Below are 21372 nucleotides of genomic sequence, written 5' to 3'. Positions count from 1 at the left end.
CTGAGGACAATGCACACAGAGGCTAGAGATTGAGAGCACGGCTGGGAAAGTTTGCCCACTCATGTTGCTTAGTAGATATTAAGGCATCAATAATGATAGCTCTTGTTATCATTATTATAATTTCCAGAGAAGGCATTCTCAGAGAATGACTGCTTAAGACTGAGGATGTGACGCTCACACCAAGTAAGCCTGAATGGGTGGCACTGCTGTGAATTCTCTGCCCTTGGGTGTCTTCAGCTGTGGTCGTCTGCAAAATGTGTAGAGGTCATGCCAACTATTCCTGCAAACCCAAAGCAGGACAGCACAGCTTGCCTCGTGCCTGGCTCATCTGGGGCTGCTTGCTGGGGAGACCCTGCTCTGTCTAGCTGGAGTCAGTGCAGAGAAAGATGAAGAAAGACTATCTAGCTTTTTCCTCAGATTTTTTCTTTCCCACTGAGTGTTATTTATCTTTATATCAAAAGCAGACACTAAGTCTCTCAAGCCTTGGGATTTCTCTGGGACTGAGGCTTCCTGGATACCTAGTGATTTCAGCTCCAAGTCCCAACGTTGATTGCCGAGTCATTCCTGACTCACTCATTTCTTCTTGGATTATTTCCCATCTTGGAGGACCCATGAGGGGAGAGGAGCCACTGAGGCAGACTGGTCTGGAAGTCCTGGTGAACCTGAGCTTCAGAGAATGAGACAGTGTTAGGGGAACTTTGTGGGTGGGGAAATATGGAGGAACGGAGATGGGTGTGGTGGCTGGCACAGAGCCAAGGGGAGGCATGCTCCAAGGTTTCTAGGAAGAGAAACCTCGCACTGAGGTGGGATGTTGATTTTACATGATTGACAATGTCTGGGTCTCTTGCCAGTTCTGGTGCCTCTGAGGGACGAAATGGCATGAAACCAAAACACAGACTTGCAGCTGCCCTTCAGGACTCAGTGGAAGGGAAAACCTTTCATCTCGGTCCCCTGTGAACTAGTCAGGGGCCAAGTCAAGAAGGGCCCAGAGACTGTGTCCGACCAATGTGGTTTATTCCTGCTCCAGCCAAGCTCCGTTGGAGCCTCACGCAGAGATCTCACTGCAGCTTCCTCAGGTCCAGGTGTGGCAGGTAAGAGCCCAGGCTGTGCTGCTGAACCTCGTAGTTTCCCTCCTTCTTCCGCCGGCAGACAGTGACCTGCGAGGGCAAGAAGAGAGCATGAGAATGGCCTGGGACCACAGGGATGGGGGTGGCCAAAGCCACAGATGCCTGCTGCCCCCTGTGTGTCTCTCGACCCTTTTCTACTTCATTTTCTCTCATGCATGTCTTGTACCTCTTTTATCTCTTTCTCTTCTCTTTTCCCTTTAGCTCTGTTTTTCTACTCTTTTCTCTGATATCCCATTCATATCCTCTCCTTCCCTCCCTCCCTCTCCCTCCACACAGGCACCCTCTAGCTTAACTGAGGTATAACTGGTGTACAATGACCTGTATGCATGAAAAGCGAACGATTTGATAAGTTTTGATTATAACTTCGTGAACCATCACCACAATCAAGACAAGGAATGCTCGTCATTCCCGAAAGTGTCCTCATGCTCCTTTGTAATTCCTCCTTCCCTGCCATTTGCAAACACATTCTCGTTCCCAGGCAACCACTGATCTGAATGATATCCCTGTAGATTAGCTCGTATTCTGCAATTTGCTTTAAGCAGGATCATACATTATGTACTCATTGTTATCCAGCTTCTTTCACTCCATATTACTATTTTGAGATTTATGCATGTCAGTGCATGCATTTATAATTTATTCCTTTTTATTGCTGAATTAGTATTACTTTGTGGGGCTGGACTATGGTTTGTTTATCCATTCACTTGTTGATGGACCTCTGGGTTGTTTTCAGTTTTTATGAAGTTATTATGAACATTTGTGTACAAGTCTTTGTATAGATTTTTATTTTATTTTATTTTATTTTATATTTCTCTTCCACGAATTCCTAGGAGTAGAATGGCTGGGTAGGTATATGTAACCTTTAAAGATGCAACCAAGCTATTTCTCACCAGCACTATTTGAGAGTTCCAGTAGTCCTCATCTTCACCACCACTTGTCAGAGTCAATCTTTTTAATTTTAGCCATCCTCATGTGTCATAGTATCTCATTATGACTTTCACTTATGTTTCTCTAAGACTTATGTTGTTTAAAAGAAGGAAAAAGCAAGGGGCACTGGGTGACTCAATCGGTTAAGAGGCCAACTCTTGATTTCAGCTCTGGTCATGATCTCAGGGTCCTGGGATCGAGCCCCCCATCAGGCTCTGCCCTCTGTGGGGAATCTGCTTGAGGATTCTCTCTCTCCCTCTCCCTCTGCCCCTCTGCCTGTTCATTTTTTCTCTCTCAAATAAATAAATCTGTAAAAAAACAATTAAAAAAAGGAAAAAGCAAGACACACACCAACTGTGAGAAAAATTCATAAAACATTTTCCCAGCAAAGGACATATATTTATAAAATATAAAGAACTCTTACAACCCAATAGTAAAAAGACAAGCAACCCTCCTTACTTACCAGGAAGCAGCAGATCAGGCATGTGATGAGTACCAGGAGTCCTGCCAAGCAGATAAGGATGATGGCCCAGAAGGGGAGGTCTGGGGAGATAAGTGCTGGTGTTAGCCACCTCCTGTCATTCCCCTAGGGCTCCTGCTCTCCCTGCACTGTGCCTAACAGTCCCTGACATGGGTTGTCCAGCTTTCATCATTATCAAGACTCTGGGTACATGGTTTTCTTTGACTAGGTACAGCATCCAGACATTCCTTCCCCATCCTGAGCTGGGGCTTCTTTGAGGCTTACCAGAATTCTCAGTTAAGACATCATTTCTGTTGGGAGAATACCCTGGAAGTGAATGAAATGGAGAATGCATGTGACTGTGTTTTATGCTTTTTTTTTGTATTGTTTTTATGTTTTTTAAATAAAACTTTTAAAATACACAGAAAAATAGAACAATATCATAAACATACATCATCTAGATTTAACAATGTATATTTCACCCAATTAAAACAATATTTCATCCAGTGTATAAATTGTTAGCACTTGCCACCCTTGCTTCATCATATTTTCACTGAAATGTTGAAGTAGAAATCATGATATTCACCCATTTTTCTCTAAGAAATGAGGACACTTTGCTACATAATCCAAGGCTATTATCACATTCAAGGAGTGTAATAAATCAAATTCATATCTCTGGGCAAGGAGGACTGAAATTGGGCTGGGCCATCTTATAACGGTTGGGGGGAGAATGGGTTATCATAGCTGGCAAGACCAAGGGATCTCTCTAAATTTGTAAATTCCCTCTCAAATGCTCTCTTCTCTGCCCAGAAACACATTCACCCCTTCTCCTTTACCAAGTTGTTTTATACTTATTTTCCAGGATTCACCTACAATGTAATTTTGTCCAGGAAGACTTCTCTGATGGCCACTCCCAAGTATGAATTATTTCACACCAAATAATTAATACTTTTCAATTGCCTATTCTTGTTATTGCAACTGCAACATAAACCCCATGAGGGTAGGGACACACAGAACCCACCAGGCATGGAAGAGAGTTTCAGGTCACGCTACTGTACAACTTATTCCCAGCCAACTTCTTATAGATGTGCTGTCCAATATGGAGCAGCTACAAGTGGCTTTTTAAATTAAAAATAATTTTCATCAAATCAAATAAAAAATCTGGTACCTTGGTAACATTAAAAATCAGTAACTATAAAAGCCAGTCACAATAGCCAGACTTTAAGTACACAATAGTCACATGTGGCTACTGCACTGGACAGCACAGATATAGAACATTCCATCATTGCAGAAAGTTCTGCTGCATGGTGCTGATCCAGAGCAGAACTTGGCAAACTACAGCCTATGGGCCAAGTCAGGTCCATTTTTATACAGGTCCTTTTTTTACACAGCCTGTCTTGGAGAAAAGAGGTCTATCCCCTATGCCTGCAAGGTTGGTTCACATACAGCTCAGAGCTAGAGTCCCTCACTGACCACTGGCCAAGTGACTTTCAGTACAGGGATGAGAAACAGAATTCCAGAGAGGGGAAGTGACCAGCCTGAGGTTACAGAGCTATCTCTGAGAAGGCAAGTATCTCTAATATTCCACTGGGTGTCCCTTCCTCTCCCTCAATGGTGGATAAAGTCTGGGGGAGTATGCCACCTCCTGTTAGCCTAAAAAAGTTTAATGCTGACTCAACCCCAGGTCTCCAAATTCCCAGAAAAGGCCCCACATGGGGAGGTTGGACCCCCAACTCCTGCCCCAATGACCAAGAAGCCTTACCATCCACAAGGACACTGTTTCTGTCCAGGGTAAAGTTCTGCAACTGGGTACCATTTTTGGTCAGCCTCAGGAACTCCAAATAGATGGCAACTCTGTCCAGTCTCCGAGCCAATGGTGAAAAGTTACACAAGGAGTCCACCCCAGTGTGGTTGCTGTGGGGGACAGACCTGGAAGGGCAAAAGGGATGAACAAGGGTATCTTGAATTCTACCCTGCTTCTAGGTTCCCTGCTTCTAGGTCCTGTCCAAAAGAACTTTCTACAATGATACAAACATTTGTGTTTGCAATATAAAAATACAGTCATTATTAGCTGCATGTTGTTGAGCACTTAAAATACGTTAGTGTGGGTAAGGAACTGTCTCACTTTATTTAATTTAATTAGTTTATAAATAAAAAGCCATGGGGAGAACATTTTTGAAATGTTTGCAGTAGGACTTCCAAAAATCCATAAAATCATTGAGAACACTGGGAAGCATGGTCAAAACTTTTTCAGAAATCTAGAAATTAACCAAAGACTTGCAACAATCTGAGGATCATTTAGTTAAGGAAAAAATGGCTGAATCCTGGTAAAGGGAACAAGATTTACGGCATTAGAACTTGCATTATTCCCATCCTGCTCTCATAATAACTTTGAAAGCCAGCAGTATGAGAACTTGGTAGCTGTGAAAACCAGTAGCCTATCAGCCACAATTTATTTGGAGTTCCCCAAAAGATCCATTCCCATTGAATTTTCAATGGTTGACTTGTCTGCAGATTCCTTTAAAAAGCCCCATTTTCAGGGCTTGTCTTTATTCGACTCAGAGCGTTTTCAGTGAGGGAAGCCTATCCCCAGGGCATGTGCCAAAACCAATCAGTGATAGTCGTTTAACATGGCAGCTGCCTGAAGGAGCAATACCACGAGTTGGTGCAGGCAAGAGGTGAGCCAAAAACTTTTTAAAAAGTGGGTATAAGATGTCTCTGAGGGGTTTTGAAAAGCTCTGATGCTTGTGGGGGAGGTCTAGAAGGTCACAAGTGTATGGGGTGGTGTGAATACTTGAAAAGGTCTTAATCTTTCACCTTAGGTTGAAAGATTGGCTGGCTTAATAGCTGGCTTAATATCTGAAAAGGTTGGCTTAATATCTGAAAAAAAATTATCAGCGGAATAGAGCATATTAATAGAATAAAGGAAAAATAACACACATCCAAAAAAAAAGAATTTGAGAAAATACATCCTTCATGATTATTAAAAAAAAAAAAAGCTCAACAAACTAGGAATAGAAAGAAAGTTGCTTAACCTGAAAAATAGTATCCATGAAAAACCCACAGATAAAACCATACTCAATGGTGAAAGACTAAAAATTTTTTTCCTAAGACCACGGACAAAACAGTGTTGTCTTCCCTCATTTCATATCTTATTTACATTTTAATAAATGTAATTTTAATAAACAATTAGGCAAGAAAAAGAAAGGACAGGCATTCAGATTGGAAGGAAAGATGTAAAATTATCTCTATTTGCAGATGACATATTGAATATGGAAAATCCTAATACACACTCACACACAAAACTAAAAACTATTAGTTCAGCATGAATGTAGGATATAAGACCAATATACAAAAATCAACTGTATTTATATACACTAGTAATTAACATTCTTAAAGTGAAATTAATAAAACAATTCTATTTATAATAGCATCAAAGGATAAAATACAAAACACTTAGGAATAAATTCAACAAAAGCATTGTGAGATTTGTATACTGAAAACTACAAAAAATGTTGAAAGAAATTTTAAAATACCTAAATACATGGAAGAGCATCCCATGTTCATGGACTGGGGATGTATTATTGTTAAAATACTCCCCAATTTGATCAACAGATTAAATGCAATCCCTACCAAAATCCCAGCTAACTCTTTTACAGAAATTAACAAGCTGATTCTAAAATCCATATGGAGTTGCAAGGGACCTCAAATAGGTAAACCAATATGGAGAAAGTACAGAACTGGAGAACTCCATTTCCCAATTTCAAAACTTACTACCAAGCTACAGTAATAAAAATAATGGCCACTAGTATAAGGATAGACATATAGGCAGTGGAATTGAACATGGGGAAGGGAAGGAGAAATAAAATAAGATAAAAACAGAGAGGGAAGCAAACCATAATAGATTCTTAACTATAGGGAACAAATTGAGGGTTGCTGGAGAGGAGGTGGGTGGGGGATAAGGTAACTGGATGACGGGCATTAAGGAGGACATGATGTAATGAGCACTGGGTGTTATATGCAACTGATGAATTGCTAAATACTACCCCTGAAACTCATAATACAATATAAGTTAACCAAATTTAATTTAAATAAAAAATTTAAAAAAGTATAGAACTTAGAATCCATAAATAAACTCATACAATCATGGACAACTGATTTTCAACAAGGGTGCCAAGATAATAGGGAAAGAATAGTCTATTTAACAAATGGTACTGAGACAATTAGATATCCACAGACTAAAGAATGAAGTTGGACTCGTACCTCACAACATAGACAAAAATTAACAAAATAAATCAAATGCCTAAATGTAAGAGATAAAATTATAAAACCCTTAGAAAAAAACTAGGTGTAAATCTTTGTGCATTTGGATTAGGCAATGGTTTCTTAGATTTGGGACTAAAATCACAAACAACCAAAGAAAAAATTGATAAATTAAGAGCCATCAAAATTAAAAATCATTGTGTTTCAAAGGGTAGTACCTAGAAGGTGAAAAGGCAATGTAACAAATGGAAGAGCATATTTGCAAATCATATATCTGATAAAGGTCTACTATCCAGAACATACAAAAATGATGATAACTCAACAATAAAAAAAATCAACGTAAAACTGGGAAAAGGACTTGAATAGACATCTCTCCAAAGAAGATAAGAAATGACCAATAAGTACTTGAAAAAATGTTCAACATTACTAATTGTTAGGAAAATACAAATTGAAACAACAGTGAGATACCACTTCACCTCCACTAGGATGACTATAGTAAAAAAAGGATAATAAAAATTGTTGCTGAGAATCTGGATAGTTTGGGACTCTCATATATTGCTTGTGGGAGTGGGAAATGGTAGAGCCTCTGTGGCAAACAGTTCAGTAGTTCCTCAAAAGTTAACACAGAATTACCATATGACCATACAATACCAGTCCTATGTATATGCCCAAGAGAACTGAAGACACAAACTGATGCAAAAACTTACACAAGAATGATCATAGCAGCATTACTCATAATAGATAAAAAGTGGAGATAACCCAAAGTCCATCAATGAATGGATGGATAAACGCAAAATGGTATAGCCCCCCTTATGGTTTTCCTCTATAAAAGACTCTTAACTCTAGGAAACAAACTGAGGGTTGCTGGAGGGGAGGTGGTTGGGGGCTGGGGTAATTGGGTGATGGGCATTAAGGAGGGCATGTGATGCAATGAGCACTAAGTGTTATATGCAACTGATGAATCACTAAATTCTACCTCTGAAACTAATAATACAGTATATGTTAATTAAATTGAATTTAAATAAATTTTTTTTAAAAAGTAGTATAGCTATACAACAGATATTATTTAGTCATAAAAAAAGGAATGAAGTACCTATATGTGCTACAACATGGATGAATCTTGAAAACATTATGCTCAGGGAAAGAAGTCAATCACAAAAGACCACATAGCATATGAATCCATTTATATGGAATGTTCAGAATAGGCAAATCCAGAGAGACAGAAAGTAGATTATTGTTTTCTAGGGGATGCGGATAAAGGAGACTAGGAAGCAACTGCTAATGAGGATAGGATTAAAAAAAACAACAACATTCCACACCCTACATCACATCTACGTCAAAAACTAATGATGTAGTATACAGTGGCTAACTGAACATAATAAAAAAAATTCCACCATTAGATAGTGGGATGGTTGTACCACTCTCTAAATACACCACTAAATTGTACACTACAAAGGGGTACATTTTCTATGTGAATCATATCTTAATAGATGTAAAACAGTTTGGATTGCTTCACTTGATTAGTGGCTACACTACTGAGCCGCACAATTAGACTGCTGGATTCTAAGTCATCTGGCTCTAGCCACCCCCATCTTCTACGGATCCTGACTTCAACAGCTAATTTCTTAAGGCATGGATGCTACATTCCATATTCCATGGCCCCAACACCAGGCACCTCCAAGTCTGCTGAAGTCTACCCTGGCTTTCTCAAATTTCTAAGCCAGTTGGGCTCACTGGCTTAGGAACAAGTTGGTTTTTAGGTAACACTTCTATACTCCCAGGGCTATCTTCCATAAGAGCTAGAACTGGGACCATGACATGGGGACACGTTTACTTAAAGGACAGCAGGAGTCTCCAGAGTGATTAGGTCCTGAGCTGGAACTCACCTGAATGCTAAAACTTGACAGTCAGAGAAAAAATTCTTGATGCTGCTGTTCTGGAAGAGCTGGTTGAGCTGAAAGACAGGGCGATGGTCCCTTGATCATCATCCCAGGCCAAGTGGCATCAGAGAATTTTTAGCCACTGAGCATACTGCCCCATCTATTTTTTCTTATCTCAACAAACGCTAGCCCAGATACGTGTACCAAAGCACATCCCATTCCAGGGTATGACTTAGTTACATGACCCTGGACTAGCTACTGAAACTCTCTGGGCCTGTTTCTTAATTTCTAAATCGGCATAAGCACTGGGTGTTATACGAAAACAATGGATCGTGGATCACCACATCAAAAACTAATGATGTATTGTATGGTGACTAACATAACGTAAAAAAAAAAGAAACTGTTTTCACGAATTGTTATGAAAAATCACCCTCTGACTACCCAGTGTCCATAGGTCTGTCTCTACCTGGGGACAGAGTGGACACACAACCCCATTCTCACCGCATTCTCAATACTTCTCTTGTTCTGCTGGTGTTTGGTGGTGCCTGGCTGGGCTATGTCCTGGGAATAGAGTAGGTTGGTGACAGTGAAATTCAGCTGGAAGTGCTCGGGGAAGGGACTGCTTGTTGGTTTGTCTGTTGGTAGATGAGCTGATGGCTCCACTTCTATAATAAAAAGAAGGTATAAAAGTCCCAATCAGGTGAAGATATTAGCAAAGAAGTCATTCCAGCTAGTCTACTTATTCCTGGCCATGTGATCCGAGCTGGATTTTTAAAGGTGGGCTACATAAAAACCTCTATCCATCTGGCCACTTTGAATCCACTGATCTGTCTATCCATCCAACTCTCCCCCAAGCATAATGAGAGCTCACTAGTATGTGGGGAAGAGGAGACTGGAGCCCTTCTGGGGAACAGAAGGCAAGTGCAGGTGCTGATCACCTCAGGGGACATCCGTCATACACCTTTGCTGACCAAGGTTCCTAATGTGTCTTGCTGCCTCTGGTCTTCTCCCCCTCCCAATCCACTCTCTATACAGCACCCAGTGGATGAGCTTTCTAAAGCAGAACTCTGTGTTGTGTTCCTCTGCAAACTATTCCAGTGCCCAAGAAAGTCCCTGCCTGCATCTATAGCCTTACCTGCCATTTCTCCCACATCAAAGTATTTGCTCCAGCCATACCAAACTCCTTATAGCCTCCCCAAATATTCTGTCTTCTAGGTTATAAACACATGTAGCTCAACTCCCCATCTCTTCCCACTGGCTAAGTCATCTTCACCATCACATCTCAGTTTGTTCACCACTTCCTCCAGAAAACTTTCCAAGATGGACTGTGTGTCCCTCCTTGGGGTTCCCATTGAAATTCTCTGATTATAGCAGTTACCACAGTGCATCATCAGTGCCTATTTAATTTCATGACATATTGTTGAATGAATGAATGCATCCTTCAATCAATCAATCGATGCATGACTCTGGCAACTCTGGCAACTCTACATTTTGGGTCAGAAAGATTTAAGAGTAAAAATAATAATTCCCTTGGGTGCAGTTGCTGCATGTTTTCTTCCTACCTCCTGTTGGATGATCCAATGCCATGGGTCATCAACATGGGCCTCCAGAAAGCCCCCCTTTCCCCTCCAGAGCCTCCATCCATTCCACTGCTACTGAGAAGCCCCATCCTTCCTTTCTCATAGCCCCATCTCTTCAAGCCATGAAACCAGCCCCCAATCTTGCACCTGTCACATGAAGGTCCGCCAGCTGATAGGTGGTGCCTAGCCAGTGGGATGAGACATTCAGGGTCTTGTCCAGAAAGACTTTCTTCACCACGCTGGGGTCCACATTAGAAGAGAACAGTGCCTGGATGGTGACAAACATGGAGCCCAACCTAGGGACAGAGACCATGGAACTCAGCCATCACTCAACATCAGTAGTGTCTCCTGAATTCCTATTTTATAGACCCAAAGACCTAGAGGCAAGAAGTGAGAGGTGATCTCCCAGGCTAGAGGAGACCTGACCAAAAATACAAGGTTTCCAGGAGTTGGGAATAGAACAAATATAAAAATAACGAACATCTATTGAGCACTTTTAGGAAGTGACTTACACATTCCCTCATCCTTAACTCTGGTGGAAGGTATTATTATAATTATCCCCATCTTAGAGACAAAGGAACTGAAGTCAGCACTGTGTCCATGTTCCTCCTGTTCCCCAGTATAGATGTCTCAGTTCTTCCACCCATTCTTCACAGACCTGGGTTCAAACCCAACTTGGGCAATTCTTGAGCTGTTCACTTCGCTTATCTGAGCCTCAGCTTTCCCATCTGAACAATGGGGATGATCACGATAAGTACCCATCTCACAGGGGCTGTGTGAGAATCCCATGAGATGACAATGCATGAAAGTGCTCAGCAGGGGTGCGGCCATGGGAAATGTTAATATTGGGCTGATCTTTTTTGAAAGTATCCAGAAGAGGAGAAGGTGGTGGATGCTAGTGTTGGTGGCCCTGTGAGGTTAATCCTTTTCCTGCCCCCCCTTTGAAGACTTATGGAAGGAGATGATAGGAATAGATGACAGGGACGTGGGGGAGCATGGGTACCATGTCAGTGACTTTCAGCTCAAAGACTGTGCCAGGGTGGAAGCTCAGAGCCACAAGCTGCCAGCTCAGCCAGTGCTTCCAACCTCTTCAACTTACGTCAAGTTGGTGACCAGGCAAGAGTGGAATATGTCTTGTAGCTGGCTGCCTCTGTAGAGTTCGGTGACCTAGAATAAAGGGGGACAGTGGGTGAGATGGAGGGCTCCTGGGGCTGGAGCAGGCTACTGGAGCCAGTGAAAGAACATAGGCCTTGGAGCAAAGGAGCTCTGAGTTCAAATCCTGGCTGTGTGATCTTAGGCACACCACTCCCTTTTCTGAGCCTCAGTTTGCCCATCTGGAAAATGGGGAAGGCAGCCAGAGCACCACCTTTGTAAACTGAGAGAACTCAGAACACATAGGTAAAGTGGAGAGTTAAAATAACCACTTAACAGATGTGAATCAGACAGAGGAACGAGGGGGGCACCCAGGGCAAGGAGAGATGGGACAGATGAGAGAGACACTACCTTGTCCTGGATGTCCCTCCGCAGGGCTATGTACTCCAAGGATGTGGGGTTGCTGAGGTTCCAGTTGATGATGCGGAAATTTAGCTGATACTCCCTCTGGGTAGATAAACGCTGGGGTGCATAGCCTGGAGCCAATGAGAGGGAGAGAAGACAGTTGGAGACTCTTAGCCTTTAGCACAGAGAGAGGCATGGTGCCTACTGTCAGAATCAGCGAAGGTCAGGCCCACATGCTGGGGGCTTCCAAATGGAAAGTCACCCCATAGGGGGGGAAAACTGGAATTTTACAGTCCCGGGGCGAGGCTTTCTGTTGTGCTTATGCAGTTTCCACTTCCTGGAATGTTCTTCAGTCCTCTGCTTTTCCTGGAAAACTCCTACTCATGTTTCAGAACCCCAGTGAGATGGAACTCCAGGAGAGTAGGGATCTTGTTCTTGCCATGTCCCTGGGCCTAGTACAGTATTGGGTACATAATATCCTCTTCCAGGTAGCCCTCCCTGAATTGTCCCTCCTCTGTGCTTCCATGGCACCCTGTTAATAGCAGTGTTTCTGCCTTTTTTGTGTGTCCCTAAGTAATATTCAGTTCTCTTGGTTATAAGATTTTCAGGGACAGAACCTGTATGTTCTATCTCTGTACGCAGCACATGGCTTGGGACAGAATGGTAATGTGTATGTGTTTGTTGAAGGAGTGAATGTGAACTGCAGTGGATCCTCAAATAGCGGGGCTGAGATACTCATCTCCATTTTGTTCACTCATTTACTCATTCATTGGGTATGACGATGTACTAACACATAAAGAACTGAGGCTACAGTGCCATATTACAAGACCTTAATTTCATAGAGTTAGGTAATTAAACAATTGTGGTGAAGTATGATTAAGTTGGTCTGGTGCCCATACTAGGGACCATGGGACCATGTAGAGCAGGGTTTCTCATCCTCAGAACTACTGGTATTTGGGGCTATGTAAATCTTGGTGGTGAGGATCTCCTGTTTGTTGGAGGACATTGGCAACGTCCCTGGCCTCTAGCCACTAGATGCCGGTCCACTCTTCTCCAGTTGTGGCAACCAAAATGTCTCCAGTCATTGCCAAGTGTCTCCTGAGGGGCAGAACTGCCTCTAGGTTAGAATCACTGACATAGAGGAGCCTCACATAGAAGAACTCCTGTCCCAAAAGATTCCATGAGTCAGACATTTGGGGTTCAAATTAAAATTCATTTTTCAATTGGTCAAAGAATTTCATGCTATTTACCTGAAATAACAGGAGAGACTCTCTCCATGGAGAGTTTGGGGAGGGTGTCCCCTAATCAGAACCTGGGCTGACTTGTTAGAGAGTAAATAAAGTAAAACAGGGACCAATAATGATTGCTGTAAATCACTCACCATTGACCAAGAGGCTGTCACTGACCAGGGTGTAGAGGCCCATCTGGGTGACACCATGGGTCAGCTGGTTCAGCTCCCAGTAAAGCCACTCTCTGTCCAGCCCATGGCCCATGGAATCATGGCGGTAGGTGCAGATGGTATCAACATGGGTGGCTGCCCCATCTTTCTCAGGTCTGGGGACAGAGGGATGTGGGGACTCTAAAGAGAGGTCCTGAAACCTCACTATGGGGGCCACAAGGAGGGAGGAGCAAATGGGAGGTCAGTGGGAAGACTGGGAGGGTTGGTCACCAAAATGGTCACTACTGACAAATGCTCAGGAAAAAGTCCTACCTGAGGGAGATTAGTCTGCAACCTGAGTAGAAGGGGCTCAGACTGCTTTTCTGGAACAAGGATCCAAGCTGGGGAGGAAGGAGGAGGAGAATGAACAGGAGAGACAAGGGTGGGGGAAGGGCTGGGTGGAATTTATCCCACTTGGAGCTGCTGGGAGCAGGGTCTCACCAGGTGCTGCAGGGTCCTCTTGGTGGAGTTGAACACAGCTGAGCCATTGCTCATGTCCATTGAATACTGGAGGTTGGAGATGGTGAAGTTTAGTGTGAAGGTCTTCAGGTTGTGTCCCATAGCTACAAGAAGAGAGGGGAGAGACGGCTACTACTGAGAGTTAGCCTGAGACCAAATCAGAGTCCTGCATTCATTGTACTCTGTCATCTTCTCTTCCAGTGGCACCACCACCCACCATTTGGTCGCCCAAGTCAAAACCATCATGTTGCTCAGCCCCTCCTCCCTCCCCTCCAAGTAACCCCAATTCCACTTGCAGAAGAGTCCTCAGATACATCCTCTCTATCCTGTTCCAGCCCAAGCCTTATCTTCTCTCACTTGGGCCAACACCCCAGCAGACATACTGGATGCCCTCTCTAAAGAATGTTCTCTACACTGAACACTAGAAGAAATTTTCTTAAGTGAAAGTTTCAGTATAGTCACCACTGCCCATGGCTTCCTTTGGCCTTCAGTGTCAAGTTCAAGCTTCTTGACCTGGTACTCAAGGTCCTTCCCAATATGGTTCTTTCCAACCTTTCAGCTTCACTTATCCATCTATTCCAGGTTAAGCTTAATGCTTTAAGCAAACCAAATCCCTCTCAATTCTCTCCATACACGATGCTGTTTCTGGCCACTGAGCCTTTGCTCACTGAATCTCCTATACCAGGAAAACTCTTCATCCCCTATTTTCCTGGATGAGCCCTCCTCATTCTTAAAGACTCAGTTTGGGTAAAACTTTCTCCAGAAAGCCCTTCCCCTCAAAATTATACTAGGTGCCTTTCCCTAAAATGTCTCACACTGTGTTATAATGGTCTGCTGATCTCACAAGCCTGGGGGCTCCATGAGGGTATGCATTAGATTGAATTGTCAGTATAATCTTTGCTATTGACATGACTGTCCTATACCAGAATTTTACAACTGACTGGTAGAGGTGTGGGTCTGGAGAGCTTTTCTTGGGAAGGAAAAGGGATCTCCCAGATACCTGTGGTGGCTTCTAGTTGCACAGATGATGATGAACGAGGCAGGAATGTGGTGGCTGCCTCAGGAGCTGTGGAAAGGGCAGTCATCAGGAAGGAACAGAGTCCCCACAGAGTGGGAGAAACTCCCCAAAGCTTGCCTGGGCTCCAGCAGTGGTTGTCCCAGGACAGGCATTCACAGGTGTGCCATAAATGAGAGTAAGGGAAGGAGGAATTGTGTGAGCAGAGGGGTGAATGAGCCCATGAGTGAAATAAACTCAAGAAAGTAGGGTAGATAAACAAGAGAGAGACTAAGAAAAGAGGACAGGGAGATGAATGGGCAGAAAAGCAGGCAGACAGATGGGATACCTGGATTGACATAGGAAGAGTGAACAAATGAGGGTCAAAGAGAAAGCAAGAATAAACACAGGAAGAAAAGTTGGAGAGATGGAAAGAAGGACAAAAGGAGGAAAAGACAAGCAAGAGAATAGGCAGAGGATGGATGGATGGATGGACAGATGGATGGATGAAAGGAAGGATAGAAGAATGGATGAAGCATAGAATGAATGAAGGATGGATGGATGGAGGGAAAAGGAAGAAAGGATGGATGGAGAGATGAATGGATGGAAGAAAGGTAAAAATGAAAGATGGATGGATGGAAGGATGGACAAAGGAGAGAAGGAATGAAGGATGGAGGAAAGAAGGAGAGATGGAAGGATGGATGGATGGATGAATGGAAGGAAGGAAGAATGGATGAATGCATGGATGGACAAAGGGAAAGAAGAAAGAAAGGATGAATGGAGGGAAGGAAGGAAGGAAGAATGAAGTCTGAGAGAAGAGATAACTCGGAAAATGGAAGAATGGATAGATTAAAAGATAGATGAAGAGACCATTGGACAACTGAACAGGCAAGTTTGGCCAAACCACTGAGTGGCCACCAGTTTTCAGCTCTACATTGAGGCCCCTTCTGTGGCCCTTGAAGGAGATCTTGTTTTCAGGAGGCATGGACTCATCATCTGACCTCAACCCGCATCCCTGTAGGAAATGTTTGTTCAAATTTCTTCCTCCAACCCAAAAGGGTGTGGAAACTTTAGAAAGCCAAAGTCATGCCTGCAGGCCCAGAAGAGACCAAGGACTCAGCATTCTTCTTCCCACTGACACCTGGCCCCACTCAGGAAAACAGCCTGAGTTTGGGGCAAGCTCCCTTTATTAGTGAGGAGAAAAGTTTGGCTCAAGACCCATAGAGGCTGATATGGGTACTGGATGCAAAGATACATACTTGTAGGTGGCTCATCTGGACCACGTTCATTATAGCCTGGAAACAAAAATGTCACACATAAGGGGAGATGGCAGAACAATCCCAGATATTCCATGCCTTTGTCCGTGTGGGACTCCTGCTGGATGCCTTTTCCTCTGTGTACCAGGTAAGCATCTATGCATCTTCTAAGATCAGACTCAAATGTAATCTCCATCATTAAGCTTTTCCCGATCTTCCAGTTAGAGATGACCCTTCCCTATCCACCTCTCCAGCATGCCCCCAAGAGACTCATCACATTTATGTTCACACATTTATTCCCCCACATATCTATCCATCCCACCATCTACCCTTCCACTCGCCCTTCAATCTATCCCTCCATCCAACAACAATTTATTGAGAACCTACTATGTGCCAAGTTCTATACATTTGGGGAATACAGCATTGAACAAAATGTCTCTGCCCCTTTGGAGCTTACATTAAGACAGGTTGCCCATGTAGCCTGTCTATCCCTGGTGCCAGACACAAGGCCTGGCTTATAGCAGATGCTGGTGACTGCTGACTGAGTGAACAAAATGAAGCATATTTTACAGGGGGAAATATCCTAAACTGGCCCCTGCAATGGCCAAGGTGAAGGGAACAGATGTGAACTCACAACATCAAGACCCAGAATTACCACAAACCTATGAGTAGCATGGGCAGGTCCCTTCCCTTCTCTGTACATCTCCCTCTTTGCTCAAATGAGTCATAAAGGACCAGGATGTTTCCCTGCCCACGTTATGTGGCAATGGTGATAAGAAAGTGTGAGTTGCCAAACACCATCCCCAAGTTGGGGACAGAGAGGAGAGAAGCTGAGTTATTCCAATAAACCTCACCATGTTCCATGTTCTGCCTCTCAGAACCCCAGAGGAGGGTCACCCTCTTAAACACTATCCCTTCCTGGCTTCTAGGCTGATACCCAGCATGTCCAGAGCTTGGACCCCACAGATGTTCAGAGTGCCCACCTAACTTCCTGGCATTGGGGCCCCACCCAGGAGAGAAGCCCATCTCTGGTCTAGGGTGAGAAGCTGGGAGGGAAGACAGATGTGGAATTTTCTTTCCCCGTGTATCCCCTGGAACGACCCTTCTAGGAGTTAAAGGCATAGGGTAGGGCATAGCATTGGATGCTGACTGCTGGGGCTCATGCCTGGCTCCACTCTTCTCTAGCTACACCCATTTGGGCAAATTACTGAACCTTTTAGAGCCTCCATTTCTTCATCTGTAAAACAGGTGTGATCAGGGACAGTTTTACGGAGTGACAGTTGGAGGGTGGGGGTCAGTATGGAGTTGAGATTCACACCTGAGTTTGTCTCAAGGTTTCCCCTAGAGACCTGACCTGTGGGATGGAGGGGTGGAAGCAGTGAGGGGGGCTGAGAATCGCTCACCATTGAGGTAGAGGCTGTCCTTGTCCAGAGAATAGGGGCCCAGCCGGGTGATGCCACGGGTCTGCCGGCTCAGCTCATGGAACACCTGCCTGGCAGGCAGACCTGGGCTGCTGCGGGGCTGCCGGTAGGTGCAGAGGATGTCCACCCTTGTTTTGGCGCCATTCTTCACAGACCTGAGGAAGGAGAGATCGATGTGTAGGGAGTACAGCCCATGTGGCACCTTGCCACCTGTGGTCACTGCACACATCATATCCTGTGTTCCAGCCTTATTGAACCATTCACAGTTTCTCCACCTGGCCACACACTCTCACCCCAGGATCTTTGCACATGCAGCGACTTCTGTCTGGAGGTCTCTCCCCTTCTCTCCTCACTCTCCGGTAATTTCCCGGTCATCCTTCAGATCTCAACTTAGACACCTCCAAGAACCCTCCCAGACTGAATCAAGAGAGGGTCCTGGCTGCCACAGGACCTCATGCTTCCCCCATCCCAGCCCTGATGGCCCTCAGTGTTAACATGTATCATTTTTCCTTTTCTCTCCAGACAGTGGCCTCCATGAGGAAGTGTTATGGGACAGTTTGGCTCACTGTTGTGCCAAACTCCCAGCACCTCGCACACTGCCTGTTCCATGCAAAAACCAAAGTCCTGATGAATGGATAAACAAAATATGATATATCCATACAATGGAATATGATTCAGCTTTAAAAGTGAGGGAAATCCTGACACCTGCCACAATGTGGATGGACCTTGAGGACACTATGATCAGTGAAATAAGACAGACACAAAAAGACAAATACCATATGATTTCATTTGTAATGAGGTACCCAGAGTGATCAAATTCATGGAGACAGAAAGTAGAATGGTGATTGCTAATATCTGGGGGTAGAGGGAAGTGGGGAGCTATTGTTTAATGGATACAGAGTTTCAGTTTGTGCAAGTTCTGGAGATTGGCTGCACAACAATATGAATATACTTAACACTACTGAACTGGACACTTAAAAATGGTTCAGATGGTAAATTTTCTGTTATGGCATCTTTTACCACAATTAAAAAAAAAAAAAAATCAATTCCTGCCAAGATTCTGCATAGTGTAGACCTTGTTGCTATCTGGAAATGCACTTCCTTTCTCTCTGACCCTCTCTCTCTGCTCCAGCCACACCGGCCTCCTTGCTGTTCACTGAACATGCCAAGCTCATTCCTACCTCAGGACCTTTGCCCATGCTGTTTCCTCTGCCTGGAACAGTTTTCATGGCCAAATCCTTCTTTTCCAACTGCGATACCGCTCAGAAATCACCTCCACAGATGCACTGTCCTGTGCCCTGGGTAAAGCTGCTTTCCCGTCTCTATGCACTTCTGCTTCCCATCACCTTACTATATTTGAAACCCTTTTAGATATTTATTCTCCTGCTTAGTTTCTGCTTTCTCCACTAGATGAGTGCAGGGGCAATGCCTGTGCTTCACTCTGGTACCCACCACCTGCCTCAGAGGATCTGCACCACCAGTGACAGTGGAATGGAAAACGCAGATGGAAAAGTGCTTTGTAGACACCTACAGAATGCATACCAACCCAGAAAAGTGCAAGTAATTGCCTGAGTGATGAAGGGTTTCAGAACTACTAGTGGTCATGGGTTCATAGCATCGTGCATGTAACAGATGCCACTGAAATGGATACTTTAAAGTGGTGAAATGGCTAATTTTATGTCTATACGTATTTTGTCACAATTATAACAATAATGTAACATAAAGACATGGATGCCAAAAAGGACCCTCTAAGACAGTCTGCCACAGCTGGGAGTGGCCCCCCATAGTCAGAAGTCCTGTCCTTTGGTGATGGGCCATGGTGGGTGGGTGGAGGGGTTCTCACCTTAGTGAGGTGACCTTGCAGCCTGCATATCGGGCTCCTAGGCTGCTCCTCTGGAACAATGGGCCGAGCTGGAGAGGAAGGAGAGGGCCAGTGTGGTCACAGCTGGCGACAGCCCAGAGGAGGGGTCATGGAGGTGGGGACGGGGAAGCTGGCCTCTCACCAGGTGCTGCATGAGGCTGTCTGTGATGTTGAACTTGAGGGAGCCGGGGTGGCCCATATCTGCTGAGTAGCGCAGGTTGTCGATGGTGAAGTTCAGTGTGAACGGCTCCTCACTGACCTCCAGAGCTGTGACAGGTGCAGGGAGAGCCAAGGCTTGTGGGAAGGTCAGGGCACCCAATATCCACCCACCGTGGGGCTTCCAAGGGCCTCTTGTCCTCCTCCAGATAAATCTGGGGGTTGCTTGTTAATGGAGATACCTCCAGCAGCAAGTAAGGGCAGGCTTAATGATTTGGGGGCTGGAGATGGTATTCCCACCCAGGTGCAGGAGTGGAGGGCTCTGTGAAAACACCAGTGGTTTTGTTCTGTCTGGGAAGGAAAGGCTCCAACTTACCACACTGATGTGGAGCCAGGAAAAACCCCAGACATGGTCCTCCATATTCTCTCTGCTCCCCCATCTCTATCTCTTTATCTCTCTGTGCCTCTGTCTCTCGTTTTCTCTCTTTTTTTTTCTCTCTGTCTCTCTCTTACACCCAGGTATGCCAATCTTCTATGCATTGCATTAAAAAAAAAAAAAAGCCACCTAGGAGCTGCAACCAATCTCTCTGTGCCTTGATTTATTCATCTGTAAGATAATAATTATTACTACTTTAAAAGCTGTAATGAGGTTTGAACAAGTCAAATTCTGTAAAGTGCTTAAGCACAGGGCTGGGCACAGAGTAAACACGATATATGTGTTCATTATATAAAACAAATAATCAAATACTTTCTGATCACTCACTATACATGGAGCTTTTTACCCGGATAAATATGAGCTGGGTGCTAGAATCATCCACACTAAACAAAGGAGGAATCACAGTACAGAAATAGTCTTCTGCCCAGGGTTACTTGACAGGAGAGGGAGAGTCTGGGTTTGGACCCAAGTTCTCCAATCCCAGAGTCCTTGCTCATGACTTCCCCTGTGAAGATACATGCTCTTTTTTTTTTTTTTTAAGATTTTTATTTATTTATTTATTTGACAGAGAGAGACACAGCGAGAGAGGGAACATAAGCAGGGGGAGTGGGAGAGGGAGAAGCAGGCTTCCTGCCGAGCAGGGAGCCTGATGTGGGGCTCAAACCCAGGACCCTGGGATCATGACCTGAGCCAAAGGCAGACGCTTAACGACTGAGCCACCCAGGCGCCCCTGAAGACATATGCTCTTGCTTAGACACATTCAGCTGGCTCAGTGTTCAATGGTTGGGGTGACCTGTGTAGGCCCCAGGAGAAGTATAATAAATGGACCAGAGGCCCCGTGGCCTGACTCTCGAATAGATAAGCAGTGAGCAGCACAGGGTTAACTATTCAGGACAAACCTCTGGAAGAAAAACTTACTTCCCCTCTTCTCTTCCTCCTTCCTGTTCACTACTCCTTCCAAGCTCCCTTCTGTCTATTCTTCCTTCTGTCCTTCCTTCTTTCCTTCTATTCATCCATGCATTCATCCTTTTTCCTTCAATCTTTCCTTCCATCTATCCACCTTTTCTTCTACCTCTCTCAATCCCTTCTTTCCTTTCTTCTATCATCTGTCTATCCACCCATCTATCCAACCATCTGTCCTCCATGTCTCCATCCATCCACCCACCCTCCCAACCATCCATCCATCCATCCATCCATCCATCCATCCATCCATCCATCCATGTACCCATCATATCTATCCATCCATTCACCAACCTTGCATACATCATTCCTTCCTTTCTCACTTCTTCTTTTCCTTCCCTCTTCCCATTCATACCTCTTTCTATGCATCCTTCTGTCTGTCCTTCCTTCTATCCTCACTTTCTTCCTTCTATCCACCTTTCCTTGCTTCCTTCCTCCACCTTTTCTTTTCTTCCATCTATCCATCCATCTTTCCTTTCTTTCATATCTATTCCTTCTATCTATTTAGACATCTTTCCTCTCTCTTTCTCCCCCTCCATTCATCTTTTCTTCCTTCCATCTGCCCATCCATCCTCTGTTACTCCTTTCATTCATCACTTCTCCCTTCCTTCCTTCCTTCCTTCCTTCCTTCCTTCCTTCCTTCCTTCCTTCCTTCCTTCC

At 44.3% G+C, this 21372-nt stretch overlaps 1 protein-coding gene across 1 annotated transcript in view; it reads right to left on the bottom strand.

Annotated features, from left to right (window-relative positions):
• Positions 1-866: 866 nt before the first annotated feature.
• LOC118005611 (mucin-16-like) overlaps positions 867-21372 on the bottom strand; it is a 60107-nt gene continuing 39601 nt past the window's right edge. The window contains 17 exon segments of the mRNA XM_034997573.1: positions 867-1157; positions 2515-2594; positions 2797-2838; positions 4274-4440; positions 8661-8728; positions 9156-9319; positions 10382-10530; positions 11334-11401; positions 11738-11862; positions 13113-13285; positions 13443-13510; positions 13611-13732; positions 14629-14694; positions 15882-15917; positions 17282-17454; positions 19143-19210; positions 19303-19427. Of these exon segments, the coding sequence (XP_034853464.1) occupies positions 1059-1157; positions 2515-2594; positions 2797-2838; positions 4274-4440; positions 8661-8728; positions 9156-9319; positions 10382-10530; positions 11334-11401; positions 11738-11862; positions 13113-13285; positions 13443-13510; positions 13611-13732; positions 14629-14694; positions 15882-15917; positions 17282-17454; positions 19143-19210; positions 19303-19427 (1793 nt within the window). The 3' untranslated portion in view covers positions 867-1058.

This window comes from Mirounga leonina, unplaced genomic scaffold, assembly GCF_011800145.1.
Source record: "Mirounga leonina isolate KUSES-001 unplaced genomic scaffold, KU_Mleo_1.0 Mir_94, whole genome shotgun sequence".
In the NCBI taxonomy this organism is placed as follows: domain Eukaryota; kingdom Metazoa; phylum Chordata; class Mammalia; order Carnivora; family Phocidae; genus Mirounga; species Mirounga leonina.
The sequence above is the reverse complement of the archived record's forward strand: the minus strand, read 5'-3'. Positions and strand labels throughout refer to the sequence as shown.